Genomic DNA, 21,694 nt, shown 5'->3' on the forward strand with positions numbered 1-21,694 from the left:
CTTTCTGAGCTTGAATTCCACCGTTATACTACTATACCATATTGCCTCTTAATGTTACCTGGTAAACTCAAGGGATCAGGCAGAACACTGCCCTGAAGTTTTAACTGGGGGGAAATACTTAACATCTTTATGAACTAAAAACAATGCCCAATTTGCACAAATTTAAACATTCTCAGCTTTCTGTCCCCAGACTGAGGCTAAGCTTTTGGAGTTGAGAATTTAGCCAACAGTTCTGCAATGTTCATTGACTAGCAAGCAAATATCTTCAGCACCTGGTTACTAATGCTGTAATAGAACTCCATCCTGAGCTATGGAGATAGGTCAGAGCACTGGGAAGGGTCAGAAGTAACCTTTGAGTTGGGACTCAAAAGATTGTTTTTGTCAAAAGGGAATTTTAAAAGCTGTGCTAGCACCTGCAAAACCCTGGGAAATCCTGGAAATACTACTAGTTGGAGCACAAAAGGCAGAGGGGATGGGCAGGATTAGCTGGAAACAGAAGCCAATCCATTAACACATTAAATTCTAGGTGTACTGGTGGTGATTTCATTATCTATAGGCAACTGGATAAAGAATTGTGACCTCATATTTGGAGAGATGTTTTATTTTTTATCCCTTTAGCCCTAAAGCAACTGGGACTTTATAGAGGGCGGGCCAGTCAAAAGTCGCAGGATCTGCTGAAACCAAACTTCCCCTTGCAGGGACTCCTCAGCCCCTGCCAAGAGCGATTCAAGCTGATAATGGAGAGGAAAAAAAGAAGAACCTACTTTCACAAGTTACTTTGACTCATCAGGGAAAGCCTGGTATGGTGGTTACTTCTGGCTAAGGGAAGGGTAGGTAGTCCAATAGTTAAGATGTATCCAGACTACCTGGTTTTGAATCCCTGCTCTAACCACTCAAAACAATATGACCTTGGAAAAGTTATCTAACCTTTGCCTTATCGTCCCCAGCTGTAAAATAAGAATAACACATACTACTTATCCTGATAGTCATGAGGATTAGGCTAACAGATGGCGAGAAAGCACACAGAGCTCAAAGAATTGCTGTTGCTATTGCTATTAACAGTTTCCATTTGGATAAGGAAATTGAGGCCCTGAGAGAAAAGAATGCCCGGCCACACAACAAATTGCTGATGAAATAGGACTGGAATACAGGTCCCCTGACTCCCAGGCCCAGTATTCTATCCCTTGTCCTCAGAGCTCCCAGACAGTTCCAGACGTTCACAGCAGGGGAGCAGGAAAGGGTTGGTGGAAGTGTGCAGGGAAGAACAGCCCGCGCAGGACTTCGAGGAGTTGAATCATAGCTCTGCACGACAGCAAGACTGACGTGTGAATTCATGCAGAATGACTAGTTCCTTTGGTACCTCCTGGGTATTGATTCCCAGGACTAAAACCCATTCTACTGCATTTTGGGAGTTAGAGGTCAGCCCAGGTGCATGGCGGGACATGTAGTCCTTTCCCTACCTCGTCTTCCCAGTTTACCCGCCTCAGAGGCCGCCTTCGCTTCGTCTTTCCCAGCAAGCCCCGCGAGAACGCCGGCTATTGATTGGCTGCGGCGAGGGCGGGCGGCTCTGCCGGCAGCGGTTACCCACGGTTTCCGGTGCGAGGCCAGAGTGGGCGAAGCCGTCGGGACGTCGGCTGTGAGGTGCGTCCCGGGCGGCTAGAAGGTTGAGGCGATTAGAGGGTCTGACGGTTTGGACGCTTTCTGCCAGTCGCAAGAATCATGCGGATTCCGCGCGAGGACTCGGGCCGCGGGGGCAGGGTTGATGTCTGTGCGCATGCGCGGGCGGGGTGGCGCGGGCGGCTGGAGGGCGCGCGGGGCGTGGGTGGTGGCGTGCGCGGGGGGTCCCACGTGGGGCTTGCGGGGCGGGGAGGGAACAGGAATCGAGCGTCCCGCCACGTCAGTCTCGGGGCCCGAGCCTATCCCGCGCTCGGCCTGTGGCAAGGGAGCCGTGTAGTGACGGGAAGTGGCTTCGGGAAGGGAGGCCTGGCCTCCCCCTCTGCTCGAGCAGCGCCTCGAAACCTGCCTGGGCACACACGCTCCCCTAACCGGCCAGAGACCGAAAGAACCTTTGGCTCCATCCGGTGAAGGCCGGCCAATTTATTTTAAGAAGCTTTTGCGCCCTGTTTAGGGATTTCTGGTCCAGCCTATGAAGAATTTTGAAGTCTGGAAAATAGCAAGTGTTTGTTTCCATAGGATCCGCTCCTAACCTAGCATTACAAACCACAATGAAGAACCAAGACAAAAAGAATGGGGCTGCCAAACCATCAGGCTCCAACCCAAAAAACCCGGGGCAACCGGAAGCAGGACCAGAGGGAGCCCAGGGGCGGCCCAGCCAGTCTGCTCCTGCGACAGAAGCTGAAGGTTCCACCAGCCAGGCTCCAGGGAAGACTGAGGGTGTGTGCCAGCTCTGCTTTAACAGAGGGAAGCGGGGGAGGAGTTTGCCGTGTGCCAATCTAGCTTCTGGAGTTAGAGGCGGAGGCCACTGTTTACCCAGAAAAAGGAAATGTAGAATGAGAGGACAGTGCTGAGTGTACCATCCCCGCCCCTTTTCTTGGAGGGTTGATAAAGCCTGCCACTCTAAGCACAGGGGCAGAACTCTTGAGGGAAGGCTCTGACAGGATTAAATCAGGGGGCAGTCAGATGAGACATCCAGCTGGTGGTTCCAGATTAGGAACCCCTCATTTTCCAGGGGGGACTGCTCTTCATATTTGAGGCATTTCTGGAAGTTTTTTAATAGCGAGAAATGGCTTTTTTCAGGAGAAGAAAAGGATGGACAAGACACTGAGCTCCAGCTATGCATTCCCTATGTGATGGGTGCTCTAGTTACTTGATTTCTTTTATCCTCACAACAAACATAGTTTGTTAGTAGTGACAAATAGTCATTTTATAGGTAAGTAAAGGCCTCAAGAAGTTAGGTAGCATTTAACCCAAACCAGTAGATTTGGGCCTGAAAACTCCCAACCACTGTGAAACCTGGCTTATTTCTCACTGCCCCTCATTCTCTCCTGTTGTAGGAGCACTAGCCAAAACTGCTCAGTCTGGGGCCCTCCGTGATGTCTCTGAGGAGCTGAGCCGCCAGTTGGAAGACATCCTAAGTACATACTGTGTGGACAATAATCACGGGGGCCCAGGTGAGGATGGGGCACAGGGTGAACCTGCTGAACCCGAAGATGCAGAGAAGTCCCGGACCTATGCCTCAAGGAATGGGGAGCCTGAACAAGAGACCCCAGTAGTCAATGGTGAGAAGGAGACCTCCAAGGGAGAGCCAGGCACAGATGAGATCCGGGCAAGTGACGATGTTGGAGACCGAGACCACCGAAGACCACAGGAGAAGAAGAAAGCCAAGGGTCTGGGTGAGCAGAGGGCAACCACTCGTGAGGCTTGTGAGGGGAGGGAGATTGGACCTGACATTCCTTGGGCTAATCTGCTCTGCCAAGATTCAGAAGAAACCCCACATCCTAGAGCAGCAAGTCGCACTAGTTTAATCAAAGCCAGAGCTGTTGGGTCATAGCATAGAGGTGGGCAGGTTATTCACTACACAAGCGCTTCTGGGCTTGGGGACAAGTGGGAACCCAAATCCAACCTGCTTTCTTTGTGAAAAATGGAGAGCAGGAGGCCAGGGTGGGCTCCTGTGCCAGCCAGCACCATTTCTAACCTGCTCTTGAAACCTTGGGCAAGACCTTTCTCTTTCCTCATCCTTAGTTTTCACTTCTCTACTGGAAAAGAATGGGCTAGACCAGAGCTGAAAACTCAGATAACCCAAACTGGCCAGGGGCCCTGTGAGGACCAAGTGAGTGCCTACTTTGTCCAAAGGGTTGACTGCCAAATGGTCCCAGCAAGTTGATAAGCATGTAAAACTACAGGCTATGTAACTAGACTTTTTTTTTCTTTCTTTCACAGGCTGTGTAACTAGACTTTTTTTTTCTTTTTTCTTTCTTTTTTTTTTTAAGAAAAGCCAGAAATCAAGAGCTATGTGAAATCTCTAGATTTTTAGTAGTTGGCAATTAATATGCTGGGAGCCAAACAAAACCCACCTGTGGGTTGCCTTCAGCCTGTGCACCAGCAGTTTGACACTTCAGGAGCCTGCTGCTGTGCTGTGCTGGGCTTCCCAGAGGCAAGGCTCCCTGACTCAGTCAGGCAGTGGGGGGAAGTCATTGGAGTGGGGCCGGGGACTAGTATGCAGTTAAGAATCAAAGTAGGTGAAAATATACCCATGTCCTAATCCCTACTCCCCCACCTACCCCTACCTGTCATCCTAATTTAAAAGAGGTTGTTTTTTGTTGTCTGGGTTTTTTTAAATCTTAAGATCAAATACTGAAATGTATATTCATTTTAAAGTCCACTCTTTTTGCATTCTTCCTCTTTCAGAAAGGCTTTCCTTGTATTGAAACAGTAGCACTGAATTAGCAGGTGGGACACCTTTCTTCCCCCCTGTTGGTAGAAAAGCAGATTTTTCTCCATCCCTGGCACTCACCAAGAAGAAACTGCAGAGATTCATTCATTCTTCTATTCAGTATTTGTTGAGCATGTCCTCTGTGATGGGCACCAGGAACAATACTGTGGCTACAATGATAGGCAAAACTGGGTGGATCAGCCCTCATGAGTACACAGTCTAATAGGGAAGGCAGCCAGTTTGACAAACAGAAACAAAGCCTGATAAGGGAGGGCTGCATCAAGGTGGAAGAGTGTGGGCCCAGGCCCAGAGGAGCCCCCAGAGAAGGGAATACATGTTTCTGCTCCCTGTGCTTTGCAGGGAAGGAGATCACATTGCTGATGCAGACACTGAACACGCTGAGTACCCCAGAGGAGAAGCTGGCAGCTTTGTGCAAGAAGTATGCTGAACTGGTCAGTTCTCCCCCTTCTGCTCACATCCCCCTGCTTTCAGCAGGTCACTTGGCATGGGGTTGAAGGTGCAGGGGAAAGCAGATGGCTTAATTCCCGTTCAGCTCTCTCTGAGCCTTTTTTTCCATCTCTAAGGTGGGGAGTCAGGCCCCAGCCAGCCTCTTCAGGGCTGACAGCAAGAGGAGAAACGTCACATCCCTATTTTCTGGCCTGAGTCTAGATACCAGGTCATTTTGCCCCTGTGTGCTTGCTTCCGCGTGTGTCTCCCCAGAACAGGGGAATACACAGTGCCGTCATCACACCGAACCAAATTAATGCAATCACTTGATACTTTTCTAGCACCCAGGTAGTAGTCACATTTCCCAGAGTGCTTGAAAATGTCAGCTTGATCAAATCAGGGTCCAAACAAGGTCCATTTATTGCATTGGGTTGTCATGATTTTTTTTCCTTTTTACTCCAAAACAGTCTTCATCTTTACTGCCCCCACTTTTCCTATGACATCAGCTTATTGCAGATCAGTTATCCTGTAGGGCACCTCACTTTCTAGCTCTGTGCTGTGGCATTTAACTTCTTCCTTTACCTCCTTAGCTCCTCCTGTAAATAAAGTAGAAGTTAGATCTAGACTCTTGATCCAATTCCAGGCCAACTTTTTTGACAAGAATTCTTCATAAGCAGTAGTCTGTGCTTCATGTTGTATCACAGAAGTAGTTTGGCTGTCCCACTTTTGGTGATGGAATATTGCTTGGTGGGAACAGACAGGGCTCTCCATTGTCTGCTCACCCATCAGAATTTGAATGATCAGACTCATCCACTGAAGGTCATTACCTAATTACCTATTCTTAAATTCCTTCATCCCAGTCATATTATTAGCTGGAACTTACTGTGCAATGGGGAAAATCATGCCTGCTTAATGGGGTTATTATAATGATTAAATAAAGGAAAGGCTGTGAAAAAGATACCACCCTTGTAGAATGCTCCAGCCAGGGAAAGATTGATGATGTGAGAGAGGAGGAAGTGAATAGCCAGAGAGTTTCCGAGTCAATGAGAGAAGGTGAGGTACAGGTGCACACAGTGAGGAGCAGGGCCAGGTCCTGTGGCAGAGGAGACCTGTGCAGGTGACTGGTAGGTCTGGAGCTTAGGCTTCTGTTGCTGTCAGGGAATGGGAATGACGGTGTTAGCAGGCAGAGATCTGAAAAGGAAGATGAAATAATTGTCTAGAAGAGGAGTGTGAATAACATGAGAAACACAATAGGACTGCTAGGCAGGCAGATGGCTTCCTGAAAATGGTGGTTGTGATGTAAAGTGATGCTTCAAGCAGGGGTGCTTCCATTGCTGGTACAGAGTAAGCAGGAGGTTGAGAGACCAGGGTTGGGGTTTTTCTGGGAAAAGGAGGCAAGAGAGTTGAAGGTGTGAGGAATCGAAACTGATAAAAAGGTAAATATTTATTTGAAGGAGGACTGAGAGAAAGTGAAAGATGGTTTGGTCAGAGGATAGAGGGGACTTTCTGGGACAACTGATATTGGAGGTAATGAGCTAAAATGATAGGAGTTGGTGGTTCTGGCTGGGGATGAGGTAATGGAGATAGGTGTGGTTCCAGGCAGTGACTGAGTCTAGAGCTGCAGTGCTCAGGACAGTAATTGAAATGAGGTTAGTCTGAATTTGGATGTGCTATAAGTTTAAGATACACATAGGATTTCAAGCACCTAAGTAAACTACCTCAAATTTTTTACATTGATTTCAGGTTGAAATTGTATTTGGATATTGATTAAATAAATACATGACTGACATTAATTTCACCTATTTCTTTTTACTATTTCAATGTGGCCACTGGAAATTTTTAGTTATATAACTGAGTTGCATTGAATTTCTACTAAATAGCATTGAGTAGGCTCATGGGAGGCGAGCTGAGCTGTGGAGAGGACAGGGTCCAAGGAGGAAGTTAAGGTCTGTGAGCCCAGCAAGTCAGGAGGATGTCTGTAGAATGAAAAGGCCAAGATGATAGCAGCAGTCACGCTGAGGAGTGAATGGTGAACTAGAGCTAAAGTCTTGGAGCAATGAGGGGGGTGATGGGTCTTTTGGTGAGTATAGGAGGAGGGGAACAGGTGGTCTCATCTGAGGCATGAGTGTCCCAAGAGCACGGAAGTGTAACAGTCTGAGTCTTGAAAGTTCTGTCTCTGGAGTCAAAGCAGGGAGAGAAGCTGGGATCTGGCTGTGCACCTCTGCTTGTCCTGTCTCGGTGTCCATCTCGGTCTCCTTGGGATAGGCCCCTGGGGTTGTTGGCAGGAGTGTGGAAAGCACCTGCACGGTGTCCAGCCTAAGCTGTTAAATGGCTGGAGTTGTGTCAGCTCAGGAGACCCTGCATCCCCATGGGGAGAGCCCTGAAGAGTGCTTACCTGCCCTCCGCATCTAGCTGGAGGAGCACCGGAACTCCCAGAAGCAGATGAAGCTCCTGCAGAAGAAGCAGAGCCAGCTGGTGCAGGAGAAGGACCACCTGCGCGGTGAGCACAGCAAGGCCGTCCTGGCCCGCAGCAAGCTGGAGAGCCTATGCCGCGAGCTGCAGCGCCACAACCGCTCCCTCAAGGTAGGCTGGCTGTGCCCCCTCGAGGGACAACTCTGGATTCCTTAGCTTCCACTTTTCTTTGGTGGGTTTTCCTGTTAAAAGAGTAGCACAGGCTTTTGGTATAGAAATAGCTTTTCCCAATAAAGCCCCACCTTAGAGCTACTCATAACTGCTTGACAGGGACTTGTGTTAGGTAAGGTAAAGGCCAAGGTGCAAAGAGAACCCAGAATGCAGGCTCCCAATGCAGCAGCAGTCCACAGGTGAGCCAGGCTTGTGGGCTGACGAGCAGCTCTTCTCCTGGAGTTGATCAGTCAGCCATGCTGGGTCCTTTCTTCTCATTCTGCTTCTCCTGATTAAAGACCAGTCACTGCCAGGACCTCCAGATGGTTTTTGTAAACAATATCCTTCATGTATTATACAATTTGGATCCATGAATATATGGTATTTTGCAACTTGTTTTGCTCATTTTTAGTTTGTCTTTTAAAACATCACAAATTTAATATAAATTTGATGTAAGACATTCAAAGTTGACAAAAGTATAACACATCAAACCCAAGTCTACCTCCTCAACCCCAGAAAATACTGGGAAGTTATCTTACTTACACGTAGGTTTTAAGTACAGCCTTCAAGCTTTCCTGTCTGCATTTAAAACCCACGTACAGTTTCTTAAGCGAAATTATTGTCCATGTGTTATTTTATATCCTATTCCATTGTTTCACTTTACTCAATGCCTTTCTTACGTTTCTTCATCTGTTCTTTTTAACAGCATTGTTGTATGGATTTACTGTATTTTATCAGGGCCCTGGTTAGGGTATTTTGGGGCTGTTTCTAACTTTTCACTATTACATATATAGATCTACAATGAATATTTTGGTTGTTTGTATCCCTGACTAATTATGTAGAATTTATCCATAGGATAAATCTTACAAGTTAAATGTCTGGGTCAGAGACATTTTAATGCAAATTTTAAATTTCAGTAGATTTTGCCAGATTGCCTTCCCACCAACAGAGAGTGCCTAATTCTGTACAACCTTGGAATTTTAACTACTTGGGTGGGGAAGTCAGAGATGAAAGCACATTAAAGCAGACTACTTAATCTGAGGTTTGGAAGAATAGGCTCCGGAGATCCCCACTTATGCATGTGCCCGCATCTTTCTAGGGAGGGAGTCTGTCACTTGATGTCACCCGATACACAGAGGGGTCCATCAGGAGCCCACACTACGTGACATCTCAGAACCTGGCTACTCCTTTCTTTGAAAGCAGGAAGGGCTTTTGATAGAGACCATCCCTGGACTAGCTGGGGGCCTAGTGTGGCTGGGTGGGGAGCAATGGGTGATGGAGCTGGGGCTGACTTCTCTGTGCAGGAAGAAGGCGTGCAGCGGGCCCGGGAGGAGGAGGAGAAACGCAAGGAGGTGACCTCGCACTTCCAGGTGACGCTGAATGACATACAGCTGCAGATGGAGCAGCACAATGAGCGCAACTCCAAGCTGCGCCAGGAGAACATGGAGCTGGCTGAGCGGCTCAAGAAGCTGATTGAGCAGTACGAGCTACGAGAAGAGGTAAAGTGACATAGACAGCCTTTGTGGCCAGGGAAATTGGATCTTCTGGGTGTGTGCTGGCACTGGGACTGCCCTTTTCAAGCTTCCTCCCATTCTTCCTCCACCTTCCTTGGGAGGGGAGTGATGTGCATCCTCACACACATGAAGACTGTGATGTAAGAAGGAAGAGACTTGTTTGTGGCTGCACCACCACAGGCCCACAGTGCCTCATCCCAAACAGGAGGACAGTGTCTTGAAACTGGAACTGTCCAGGTTTTAAAATGGAGATAACGTTCATGAACCGTGTATTGCATAGCACCTCAGATCAGACACATTCATATTTATGCTATTTAACTTCTGAATATAGTCACCTAGGTTATAATTCACCTTTACAGTGGTACAGGTCAAGTTTGTCTGCCCGCAATGGCAGCTTCAGTTTTGAGAGTTTGTAGAATTTGGGATTGCAGGAGAGGAGCTGGGCCTGTGGTTAGTGACCAACTCCAGGGACTGTGTCCTCTGCTTCCTGGCTGCTCTGCTCTTGCCCCTTAAAAGGCGGGATGTTACTGCCTTGGCTGGCGTTGGCTGCCACTGCACGCACTCAGAGCCCTTTCTTTGGGTCTCCACGACAGTCACTTGACTGTTCTGGGCCTCAGTTTCCAGGGAGACTGGCAGCTACCTTAAAGGGCTGGAGCAGGCCCTTTCTAGGCCCTGGGGGTATAGTGGTGAGTGGGATGGGCAAGACCCTGCCCTCTTGGGCTTACAGTCCAGTGTGGCCATCAAGTGCGAGGCCAAAGGGGCCTCCCTTGACCTAACCCTTCTTTCTCTGTATTTTGTCCTCGGGAACAAGGCTGCTTGTGATAAATTTGGTTTGAGAGGAGTTGCTTTGCTTCTTGTCCCTCAACACTGAGAGACATGGAGACTTCTTTTTTTAAAATAAGGTATTATTGATATACATTCTTATGAAGGTTTCACATCAAAAAACAATGTGGTTACTACATTCGCCTATATTGTGCCCCCCCATACCCCATTGCAGTCACCGCCCATCAGTATAATAAGATGCCACAGAGTCATTATTTGCCTTCTTTGTGCTGTACTGTCTTCCCCATGATCCCCCACACACTAATCATGATACTCCTCAATCCCCTTCCCCCTCCCTCCCCATCCACCCTCCCCTTTGGTAACCACTAGTCCCTTCTTGGAGTCTGTGAGTCTGTTGCTGTTTTGTTACTTCAGTTTTGCTTCGTTGTTATACTCCACAAATGAGGGAAATCTTTTGATACTTGTCTTTCTCCGTCTGGCTTATTTCACTGAGCGTAATATCCTCTAGCTCCGTCCATGTTGTTGCAAATGGTAGGATTTGTTTCTTTCTTACGGCTGAATAGTATGACATAGAGGCTCATTACTCCCTGTAAAAGTAGAGGTGTAGGTCTGCTGGGCCCTACAGCTCCTCGTTTACACCTGACCCCAGTCAGATTAGGCCTCCTATCCTGTCCCCTTTGAGCCTCTGGACCTTGAATCATAGGAATCATAGGCAGCAGAAATTCATCATGTCCCAAATTGGACCCATCTCCAAGCCACCTTCCCATCCCCAGCCGAGAAACACAAAATTCTCCACATCCTTTTTTTAGTTGCTTTTACCTTTGAAGTAGCACTGAGTCCATCCTTGCTGTCTCACCTGGTCCTGGTTCCCAGGGCTCCTCCAGCAGTTAGGATAGCCATTCCTCAGGGCACACACACTTCACCGTCGCCGGTAGGTAGGGCGGACCTCTGCCAGCTGAGCTAAGCTACTGTGTTGGTTGAGGTGTTGCCATTTTTGACCTTTCTTCCCTTTTGCAAGGGAGTCAGGCTACAAAAGGGAGGGTTTCCAGCTCAATGGAGTGACTTCTTGGGGCTAGAAGCTTAAGCTTATTACTTGGCCCCCTGTGAGCTGATTTCCTTTATAAACCCCTGTGCTTTCCCCAACTGACTCACTGTAGGAGAGAAACAAGGTGAAGTTGGGAAGTAGGTCTTCCAGGGACTTGGGCCCATGTCCTAGGGTACCCATGAGAGTCCAACACATCACACTGGGGTGGGACACCGGGGCAGGGCACCCTGGTCTCTGCAGATGGTATATCACTGCAGCCACCAGGCCTCCCTGAGAAAGGGAGCTCCTGACAGGTGGCCCCCGCCATGGTTTCCTACAGCACATTGACAAAGTCTTCAAACACAAGGACCTGCAGCAGCAGCTGGTGGATGCCAAACTCCAGCAGGCCCAGGAGATGCTCAAAGAGGCAGAGGAGAGGCACCAGCGGGAGAAGGATTTTGTGAGGCTCGGGCTCCAGGGTGGGGGTGTTGGGAGGAGGTGGGTTGGGTTCTGGTTCAGCTCATAGTCAAGTCTACATGGGAGAAGTTGCTGCCTAACCAGATTGGGCACTGCTTCCTCAGATTAACAGAGCAGTAAGCCTCAGTGGGTTCCAGTACATATGGCTAAAAATGCCAAACATGGCCCCTGGGTGCTTCTGATGGAGCCTGGGGTCTTATCTTGGAAATAGCTCCTCAAAGAGGCAGTGGAGTCCCAGAGGATGTGTGAGCTGATGAAGCAGCAGGAGACCCACCTGAAGCAGCAGGTGAGACACTGTGCATCCTGACCCTGTGCCCCCACTGTCGCCTGGCTGGGTCCTGTCCTGGGGAAGGGAAATGGGACCCTCATTCTAGGACCACCTTAACTGCCGTGTGACCTTGCTGAGGCTTTGTTCTCTCTGGACCCGCCCAGCACCTATGTGGTGGTCCTGGTGACTAGGTGAGCTTGAAGGACTTGTTCCTAATAGGAAGTGTGCTGCTTTTAAAGGGGTGGGGACAGAATGGTGGTTTTTAATTACACAAGTTATATTTAATTCTGGAAGAAAATTTTGAAAACAAACATAAAGGCAAACATAAATTATAAGTCACCCCAAATCCTGCTTTCCAAGTTTAACATTTTGGATTATATCCTTCTAAATAATACAGTTTTTGTTTTAAAGAAAAGTGGTATTCCAATAGAATTACTGTGTCAAAGGGCGAAGGAAGGGTCTGAGTGTATTGACCCAAAGTGCCCTCCAGAGAAACTCATTCTTACCTGTGGGCTTCTTTCTCCCCCAGCTTGCCCTATACACGGAGAAGTTTGAGGAGTTCCAGAGCACTCTTTCCAAAAGCAGTGAGGTGTTCACCACATTCAAACAGGAGATGGAAAAGGTAACAGTGGTTCAGGCTGAATATGGCTACAGGAGCACAAGGTGCTTCCTTCAGAACTGAACACTGGGCCTGCCTTCAGGATGTCCCCATCCCTGTGATGCTTCATGGGGAGCTGTTGCCAGTAACAGTGTGATTGATACCAAGGGTTGGGCCATGGGGAGGGATCACAGCCTTCTCCCGGTCTCAAGGAAGTGTCAGTGGTCAGTACACCCACCAGGTTGTCCTAGAGGAGGGGCAGTCTTCCCATTTCTGTTCGTCTTTGTAGTGGGCATTTAACTGGAGGTATCCTGAGATGGCACAAAAGGCACCAACTGCGCCCTGTAATATCTTGCCCCTCCTTGGGGCCTTTCTCACCCTTGGAGACACAGACATGCAGACATCCTGGCCCCTGACCATTTCCTTCTGTCTTCTACGTAACTCAGATGACTAAGAAGATCAAGAAACTGGAGAAGGAAACCACCATGTACCGGTCCCGATGGGAGAGCAGCAACAAGGCCTTGCTTGAGATGGCTGAGGAGGTGGGCTGAGTTGTGGTATGCAGCCAGTGGGGTGGGGAGAGTTACTGGGTATTGGACCCTTTCCTGTGTGTGCTACCAGTAAAAGATGCAGCTAGCATGCCCAAGCTGGGCATCACATGCATGACTATCCAAGCCCAAAGACAGTACCAGGTACCTCCCTGTGTGGTGAGCCTGGTGACAGGTCTGCAGTGGAAGCAAAGAGAGCAAATGGAAGGAGGGAATAGAGGAGCAGAAAAACCAAGGGGTGCCAGTGATGGATGTGGTTTTATATGCAGAGCAGCCCAGATAATTTGATTTGGGGTCTTAAGAGGTAGAAGAAGGTGACTGACTACTGGAGCTGCTACTGCTGAACACTTCAGATACCCTAACTCATTGAACCTCCTGAGACACTTGAGGTTGATCATAGTCCAGTGTAACATAAGGAGACAGGCCCAAAGGCCAAGACTTTGCCAAGGTTGTTTGATGGATAAATGGAGGAATACACAGTCTATGAACCATGCCCTTTCTCTGTACCACTTTGCCCCCAACTGGCATTCAAGTTTCAGCCTAAACTGTAGAGCTGTTTACTAGAAAGGGACCAGCTTTTGACTGGTCTGCTATCAGCATTGTTAAAGTGTGAATGTTTTCTACCAAGTGGTGATGTTGGGTGGGGAGTTGATGGCATAGCACTAAAGGCCCCACGTCTCTCCCTAGAAAACACTCCGGGACAAAGAGCTGGAGGGCCTACAGGTGAAAATCCAGCGGCTGGAGAAGTTGTGCCGGGCGCTGCAGACAGAACGCAATGACCTGAACAAGAGGGTACAGGACCTGAGTGCTGGTGGCCAGAATCACCTCACTAACAGTGGCCCTGAGCGAAGGCCAGAGGCTGCCACTGCCTCCAGGGAGCAGGGTAGTGAGGGGCCCGGGGCCCAAGCACCTAGCTCCCCAAGGGCCATGGAAGCTCCTTGCTGCCCTGGAGCACTGAGTACAGAAACATCGGGCCAAATAGGGCCCCAGGAGCCCACCTCCACCACTGCCTAGGGAGCCTGGCACTGGGGATGTGCTGGGAAGGGAGCAGGCAGCCCAGGCAGCCCTGGCCCGTGCAAGACTCCCACCACTAAGCAGCCAGGGCCCGAGGCCCAGGGTGCTGTGACCTGGCTGGCATCTGACACTTAGCAGTTTTGGATTTTGTGGGTCAGTTTTACATACATAACACCATATGTGCAAGGCCTCATACATTTATATCTGTAAGTGTAAAACGGACTTGCGTTGAAGGTGTACAGATGAAATGAGTGGCTCTTCTGTGAGCCAGAGTCTTAAAGAGAATCTGTCATCTATAGCTGCCTTCACAGTGAGCTGGCAGGACAAGTGACCTGAGCATTTCCCTGCCTCATTTGTGGCTCACCCCTTCCCCTCCTGCCATTCAGGACTCCTGACGACTCCTGACAAGAGACATACCCAGGCCTTGACTGAATTTTCTCTTGTTGGGGCTCCTAGCTCCCCTGGAAGCTCCTTTGCTTTTCTCCTAGAAAAGGGACCTCCAGGCAGGGCTCTCAGAGTTGGTAACGGAACTGCTTTCCTGCCTAGGACGAGGGACCTGGAGTGTGTGTGAGATAAAGCACTGGGAAGGAGCCCCTTGGGTGCCACATCCCCTGCCCTCCAGTAGTGCCAGGACCAGGCCAATGATGCTTCTCAGTAGCCTTATCATTCACAGGTGCCTCTCTAGCCTGCACAAAAGATAACAAGAGATCACCCAAAGGATTATTCTGAAGGTTTTTCTGTTCCTGTTTTTGTTTTCGCACATGACAGTGTTTGCTTCGAGATTTTGAAGGGGTGCGGGGTGCTATGGCAGTGGCACCCCAGTTCCTGGCTCCCGTGCCCCACCCCCTCTCCAGCCCACCTGGCGCCTTTGCTATGTTGGTGCTAAGGTATCCTGTTAGATGAAACAGATTGTAGGAGGAAAGGCTTCTCACACTGTCCAGCGTGCCTGTGGGTTTCAGTCCTGGGCAGCTGATGCTGATTGCCCTTGTCACTGTCTCCATGCAGCGGTTGTGGGCCACCTGTCCAACTTTCCCCATGGCTTTGGGTCTGCTGCTTCCTGACTTCCCCTGCAGTGTGCAGCCTTTGAGGTCTGCCCTGGTGCCATTGCCTAAGGAATAAGCTGAGGTATGTGGGAGTCCCCAGTTCTTCCCTGACAACTGAGGGATAAAAGACTCAACAATTTTCTGAGTCCCAGAAACCCACAAAATGGCTGCAGGTATTTGTGTCTGTGTTCCCTTCCCAAATACCTGCTGTCCTGTACTCACTCTAAAAGTTCTGCTGGGTGCAGACGTGCTGGGGTTTTCACCAGTCTGTACAGAGCAGTTTTCTGGAACAAATTAGAATAAGCCTCAGACCAGGAAGAAGAGCTGTGCTGGGCTTGAGGTACTGCATACCGTCTCCAGCCAGACCGCAGCCTCTGTGTAGCTTAGGGAACCACAGACCGAGGAGCAGGATGGTCTGGCTTCTGCTCTTGCTGTGTATCTGAAGCTAGTTCATTGTCCTGTAGGTCCCTTCATCTTCTACGTCTAGCCTGCTCTCAACCCTTAACTGAAATCCCTCAGATTCATGAAGAGTGTTCAGTACTTCTGAATCTTAGGACTTAGACCAGAGATGGCAAGGGAGTGACACACCATCTCTCCTCTGCCCCTGTGGCAGGTATCATTAACCTCCTTTTAGAATATTCCCACTAATCCCTGGGATATCCTCATTTCACAAGACTCACCAGTCAAGTGTAAGTGCTGAGGCCTGTTTGCCATCTCTGGCTAAGATACTGCTCTTCTGTGGGAAGTGTTTCTCAAGACCTTTTCTTCCCTTCTGAAATGCCTGTGTCTGAATGGTCCCCAGACTTGCCTTTTTCTGCTCCAGGAAGGCTTTCTGCCTTCCCCCGCCCCTGTAACTCGAGCTGCCAACCCCATACAGGATTTGCTGGGCTGTGGAAGTACAGGGAAGAGGCAGAAACTTCTGCCTGCCCCCTATAAAGAGAGCGGGAAGGCCTGCAGTGGCTTCTGATTGTCTGCCTCACTTCAGCTACCTGCGCTGGGGTGTTGAAGCCCAGTGTGGTGGTGTGGAGATGGCACCTGTATGGCACAGCAGCCCTCTGAGGCCAAGTCTAGCTACTGAGGAGAGGCAGTGAGCAAGTGGGCCCCACCTGGACTCCCTAGGTCAGAAAAATAAGCCGTGGGGCAGAGTATACCCTTTACTCTCAGCTCCAGCCATCACTCTGTCTTCAGGCCCATACTCCCCTTCTCTCCATTGACCTAAGTTACGCCAGTCACTGCAGCTGCTCCACTTGCTCTGCTTCCAGTCAGCCCAGCTCCCTGCGTGCTGCCCACACCAGCCAGGGCCTGGGCCAGATGAGGAAGGTGGCCCATCTGTGACTGAAGGCCAGTGCCTTCCTTGCTGGCAGGCCCCACACATAGGACCTCAGTTTTAGGACCAAGAGCTGTGTTAGTTACTGAGACTGCTAGCTTTTCCTCCTGGGAACCGTAGTGGCTGAGGCTCACAGCCCAGAGCCCTCAGCTCCTCTGACCGTAATTCATGTTCAGGACCATCTCTGGCTGAGAGCTTCAAGTATACCAGATTCTGAGGCAGCAGCACTTTCAATTGTTCTTTGTTTTACATGAGGTTTTTGGACCATGGGCTGAACTCAGGCACTTTCTATAAAGGAATGTTATGTCCATAAAAATGGTTATTTCTCCTCCAGCCCATCATACTGGCCCTGCTGAGGGCTGACCAAGAGGCCACTAGAGCTGCCCTGGTATCTGGAGGGGAAGGCTGAGGCCTGCTGAGCTGATTCTCCAGCTGCTGCTCCAGCCTCCCCAGCCTCCCACCTTACACTGCACAGAGGGTCTCACCCCGGGGACAGCCAGGCACCTGCCTGGGGGAGGGGTGCTGCCTTCTGTCCCTGTAACTGCTTCCCATAACGGCCCACCTGGCTACCAGATTTGTTTGAAGCTGTGCTGACAGCTTTTTTGTCTCCTTTTAGTGTTCACAGCAGCCAGGGACTTGATTTTGCTGTATTTTAAACCACATTAAATAAAGAGTTGGTTGCCTTAATTGTTTCTCTCCTGAGCTTCGTGGCCATCTGCTGCTTTGGGATCCGTCCAGTCGTCCCTGACTTGTCTGGATCTGCGGCAGAGTCTGGTTGTGCCCTGGTGTCCTGCATGCGTCCTCCAGAGTTTCAGGCTGCCCTCTGCCTTCCAGCGGGCGCCACAAACTCAGGGCACTAGTAGATTTTTTTTTTCTTATACGTAAATAATGTGTTTATTTGTTAGGGACAAAAGTACATTTTCACACCATTAGGCTGATATAAAATACCTGATTCTTAATTTTGAATTTACCCATTTTTTCTATACTTTTTTTAAAAAAAATTTATTAAGGTACTATTGGTATACACTCTTACGAAGGTTTCACATGAAAAAACAATGGATATATTATCAAGTCCCCACCCATACTCCAATGCAGTCACTGTCCATCGGTACAGCAAGATGCCAGAGATCCACTATGTGCCTTCTCTCTGCTACACTGTTCTCCCCATGTTCCCCCACACCATGTGTACTAAACATAATACCCCTCAGTCCCCTTCTCCCTCCCTCCCCACCCGTCCTCCCACACCCCTCCCCTTTGTTAACCACTAGTTCCTTCTTGGAGTCTCTGAGTCTGCTGCTATTTGGTTCCTTCAGTTTTGCCTCATTGTTATACTCCACAAATGAGGGAAATCATTTGGCACCTGCATTTCTCTGCCTGGCTTATTTCACTGGGCATAATGTCTTCCAGCTCCATCCATGTTGTTGCAAATGGTAGGATTTGTTTCTTATAGCTGAATAGTATTCCATTGTGTATATGTACCACTTTTTTTTTTCTTTTTTCTTTTGGTATCATTAATCTACAATTACAGAAAGAACATTATGTTTACTAGGTCCCCCCCTTCACCAAGTACCCCCCACATACCCCTTCACAGTCACTATCCATCTGTGTAGTAAGATGCTGTAAAATCACTACTTGTCTTCTCTGTGGTGCACAGCCCTCCCTGTGCCCCCCACGCACTATACATGCTAATTGTAATGCCCTCTTTCTTTTTCCCCACCCTTATCCCTGCCTTCCCACCCATCCTCCCCAGTCCCTTTCCCTTTGGTAACTATTAGTCCATTCTTGGGTTCTGTGAGTCTGCTGCTGTTTTGTTCCTTCAGTTTTCCTTTGTTCTTATACTCCACATATGAGTGAAATCATTTGGTACTTGTCTCTCTCCGCCTGGCTTATTTCACTGAGCGTAATACCCTCCAGCTCCATCCATGTTGTTGCGAATGGTAGGATCTGTTTGTTTTCTTATGGCTGCATAATATTCCATTGTGTGTATGTACCACATCTTCTTTATCCATTCATCTACTGATGGACATTTAGGTTGCTTCCATTTCTTGGCTATTGTAAATAGTGCAGTGATAAACATAGGGGTGCATCTGTCTTTTTCAAACTGGAGTGCTGCATTCTTAGGGTAAATTCCTAGAAGGGGAATTCCTAGGGCAAGTGGTATTTCTATTTTGAGCATTCTGAGGAACCTCCATACTGCTTTCCACAATGATTGAACTAGTTTACATTCCCACCAGCAGTGTAGGAGGGTGTACCACTTCTTTATCCATTCATCTACTGATGGACACTTAGGTTGCTTCTGTATCTTGGCTATTGTAAATAGTGCTGCGATAAACATAGGGGTGCATATGTCTTTTCGAATCTGAGAACTTGTATTCTTTGGATAAATTCCAAGGAGTGGGATTCCTGGGTCAAATGGTATTTTTATTTTTAATTTTTTGAGGAAACTCCATATTGCTTTCCACAATGGTTAAACTAGCTTACATTCCCACCAGCAGTGTAAGAGGGTTCCCCTTTCTCTGCATCCTTGTCAGCATTTGTTGTTCTTAATCTTTTTGATGCTGGTCATCCTTACTGGTATGAGGTGATACATCTTTGTGGTTTTAATTTGCATTTCCCTGATGATTAGTGATGTGGAGCATCTTTTCATGTGTCTCTTGACCATCTGAATTCTTAGGAGAACTGTCTTCATATCCTCTGCCCATTTGTTAATCGGGTTGTTTCCTTTTTGGGTGTTGAGGTGTGTTAAGTTCTCTATATATTTTGGATGTTAACGCCTGTCAGATATGTCATTTACAAATATATTCTCCCATACTGTAGTATGCCTTTTTATTCTGTTGATGGGTGTCCTTTGCCATACAGAAACTTTTTACTTTGATGTCATCCCATGAGTTCATTTTTGCTTTTGTTTCCCTTGCTCAAGGAGATGTGTTCAGGAAGAAGTTGTTCATGCTTAATATATTCAAGAGGTTTTTGCGTATGTTGTGGTTTCATGACTGCCGGAGTCCAGCTCCAGTGGGGGTGGGTGAAGCCCAAAAGGATGAGACGGAGTCGGTGCACGGAGAGACAGGACACAGAGTCAGGTAGAGGTGGTCTCTCGACAAAGTGCCAATGACAGCTTTATTTATACCATTTTGCACAAGGATATGATTATTTTTTATTTGTTCTTTTGATTAACAAGCATAGGCAAGCTTTTTTCTTTCTGTTTCTTTCTAATCTATATATGGCTAGCCAAGTATTAGGTGATTTTTTTTGTTGTTGTTGTTCCTTGACCTAAACTTTTTGTAGCAACATATACTCTATTGTATTTCTTGTTTCTATGCAAAGCGGTTTCTAAGTATTGCATGTGACCACAGAAACCTGCAGCATATAGCAGTGACTATAGTCTTATCAGCTCAGGGTGAAATACAAGTCACTCACTACTACAGTTAGCTAGGCAGGTATCATCATCTATATTTCTAATGTAATGGGTACATTTTATCTCCTCAATATTTATTATATCATAGGTAGATGCAAGATAAAGATTGAAAGCATGATTTAGTGCTGTAAGAAGACAAGTGTAGATAATCAGGTCTGTGCCTATAGACTAGGTATTAATCCAAGTTTGACAAGGGCAACAGAACATCCACGGGTGTAGAAGATTTCTCTCAAAACTAGGGGGGTGAAGTTCTAAGCCTCGCCTCTGTTGGCCCCCATTTTCTCACCTGATGGCCCCCCCTGCGACTGTGCCTGTGTTAGGTTGTTCCTCCCTTGAGGAATCTTACCCATCTCTGGCTAACCAGCCATCTTCTGGGGCCATACAGGGAGATGTAAAGCTGGTGAAAGAGAAGTAATAATGTTCTTTGAAAAGGTTAGTTTTTCACTTCTTTGCAGATTTATGCTCCGTGGCTTCTATGCCCAACACTTGTCTTGAGGTATCTTTACCACTTGGAAGAACTGTCGTACTTGGTAATTTCATGTATGAGGCACAAATTCTAGTAAAGGGCTGTAATTAGGAAGGAAGAAGAAAAACTATATAAGTAGCAGAGGGAAGAAAACATGAGAAGATTAAGTGTCAGACAGGGTTATTCCATTCAGTATTCCCCTATAACTCTATTTCTCTAATTTTCCTATAAAACTTCATCACTAATTTTACTAGCATTACAAAAAAGGGGGGCATTCCCACTTAGGTGGAGATGGGGTAGTCAGTGTTTGACTAGCTACCTGCAGGTTTTGGTATTTTATGCCAAGATTGCCATCTGGCCCCTGCATGTTCCATCCTTCAGGAGCACTGTCCTGAAAAGCTTCTGGGAAGTTTATGTTCTCCATTCCGTGCTGCTTATCAAAGGTTAGCTTAGTCTTTGGCAAAAATGCAAGCAAAAGCAAAGCCAACAGTATAATGGAGAATAACAAAATCAAGGTGGGTAATAGGGGGAGCCAGCTGCGAGGGCCCCTGCTTTGTGGGGGTCTTCCTACAGCCTGAGCTTCGCTATACAGCTTGAGTAGCATGGCTCCCGCCATCTCCCCCTTTTTTATTTTTTAAAGCAAGTTTTAAAGTCTTCAGTTTTAATAGGTTTTTTTTACACTTTTGCTTAGCAGTCAGAGGAAGACTGGAAGGAGGAACACAAGAAGAAAAATAATTAATGCCGAAATTCTTAAATTTATGAAAGAGAAGCAAGCAGAGGTAGAGGTATAATGTTTTACAGTTGCTAAAAAGGAGCCTGCAACTTCAGAGGTGGAGCTAGAGGAAGTATGAGCAGCACTAATATCAATAATAGGTTTTTGTAAACTACTCATGTTTAATAATATATTGGTATTTTCTCAAACTCTTAATAAGTAGTTCTAAATTTTATCATGAAGTGTCTGAGGAATTATATTTATAAGGAGTAACACAAATCTATTTGTAATTACTATAACATTTGGGGATCAAACAAGTTTTAAATTTTGGACTTGGTTCTTCACATAAAGCAGGGTCCTAGGGCATTAACTTTATATTTTAATTTTTGATCAATCATCTCTTAAGTGGCTAAAGCTAATGTTACATTCTTAGACAACTGATCAATAAGCAGCAGTATGGGTCTCTTGTACTAGGGGCTACAAAACACTTTTTCTGAAATAAGAGAATGCTGGTATCACGAAGTGCTTGTAGTTCATAATCATTAAACTACATAAAATTTAAAGTAACAGGAATTATCCAATATGGGAGATGGTACACAATAGAAATTACTTGCATTATTTTTTACAGAAATACAGGTAGAAAGAGTACAAATATTACAATTTATAATAAATTTATCTATAGTTTTACTAATATTCATAGATATATAATTCTGAGATAGCAAAAAGACGTATGAAGTTTGCAAACAGGCTTGAAGTTGATAAACAGCTTTTCCTGTGGGTTTATACAGTGTTATTGGTCCGACAGAAGCTACAACTTGCCATAATTCAGACTGTAGGAAAGATTTTTCATTTAGAGATGTAGTTAATATGGGTGGGACTTAAGCATAGCAATAAACAAAGTTTTACTAGTAAAAGGCAAACTCTGAAGGCGATCTACAGCTTTGGCTTCCTCTGTCAGCTTTTCTATCTGGTCTCAGGTCGGAGGGTCACTTTCTCAAGTTGATCTTGCTAATTACTGCCGTGAGGGAAGACTTAGTCGTGAC

General features: G+C 47.3%; 1 protein-coding gene across 2 annotated transcripts; it reads left to right on the forward strand.

Moving 5' to 3' along the window:
- Positions 1 to 1,515: 1,515 nt before the first annotated feature.
- Positions 1,516 to 16,745, forward strand: TXLNA (taxilin alpha). Of its 2 annotated transcripts, XM_036885253.2 has the most exons (11): positions 1,516 to 1,641; positions 2,194 to 2,394; positions 3,015 to 3,353; positions 4,754 to 4,845; positions 7,253 to 7,423; positions 8,767 to 8,961; positions 11,124 to 11,243; positions 11,472 to 11,546; positions 12,058 to 12,150; positions 12,573 to 12,668; positions 13,362 to 16,745. In XM_036885253.2, the coding sequence occupies exons 2-11, from the start codon at positions 2,226 to 2,228 to the stop codon at positions 13,686 to 13,688; spliced, it is 1,677 nt and encodes a 558-aa protein (XP_036741148.2). In that variant the 5' UTR covers positions 1,516 to 1,641; positions 2,194 to 2,225; the 3' UTR covers positions 13,689 to 16,745. The 2 variants fall into 2 exon arrangements, with proteins under 2 accessions (XP_036741148.2, XP_057355924.1); XM_057499941.1 differs by lacking the exon at positions 1,516 to 1,641 and having other exon boundaries at positions 1,958 to 2,394.
- The last annotated feature ends 4,949 nt before the right edge of the window (positions 16,746 to 21,694 follow it).

This window comes from Manis pentadactyla, chromosome 4 (genome assembly GCF_030020395.1).
Source record: "Manis pentadactyla isolate mManPen7 chromosome 4, mManPen7.hap1, whole genome shotgun sequence".
Classification (NCBI taxonomy): Eukaryota; Metazoa; Chordata; class Mammalia; order Pholidota; family Manidae; genus Manis; species Manis pentadactyla.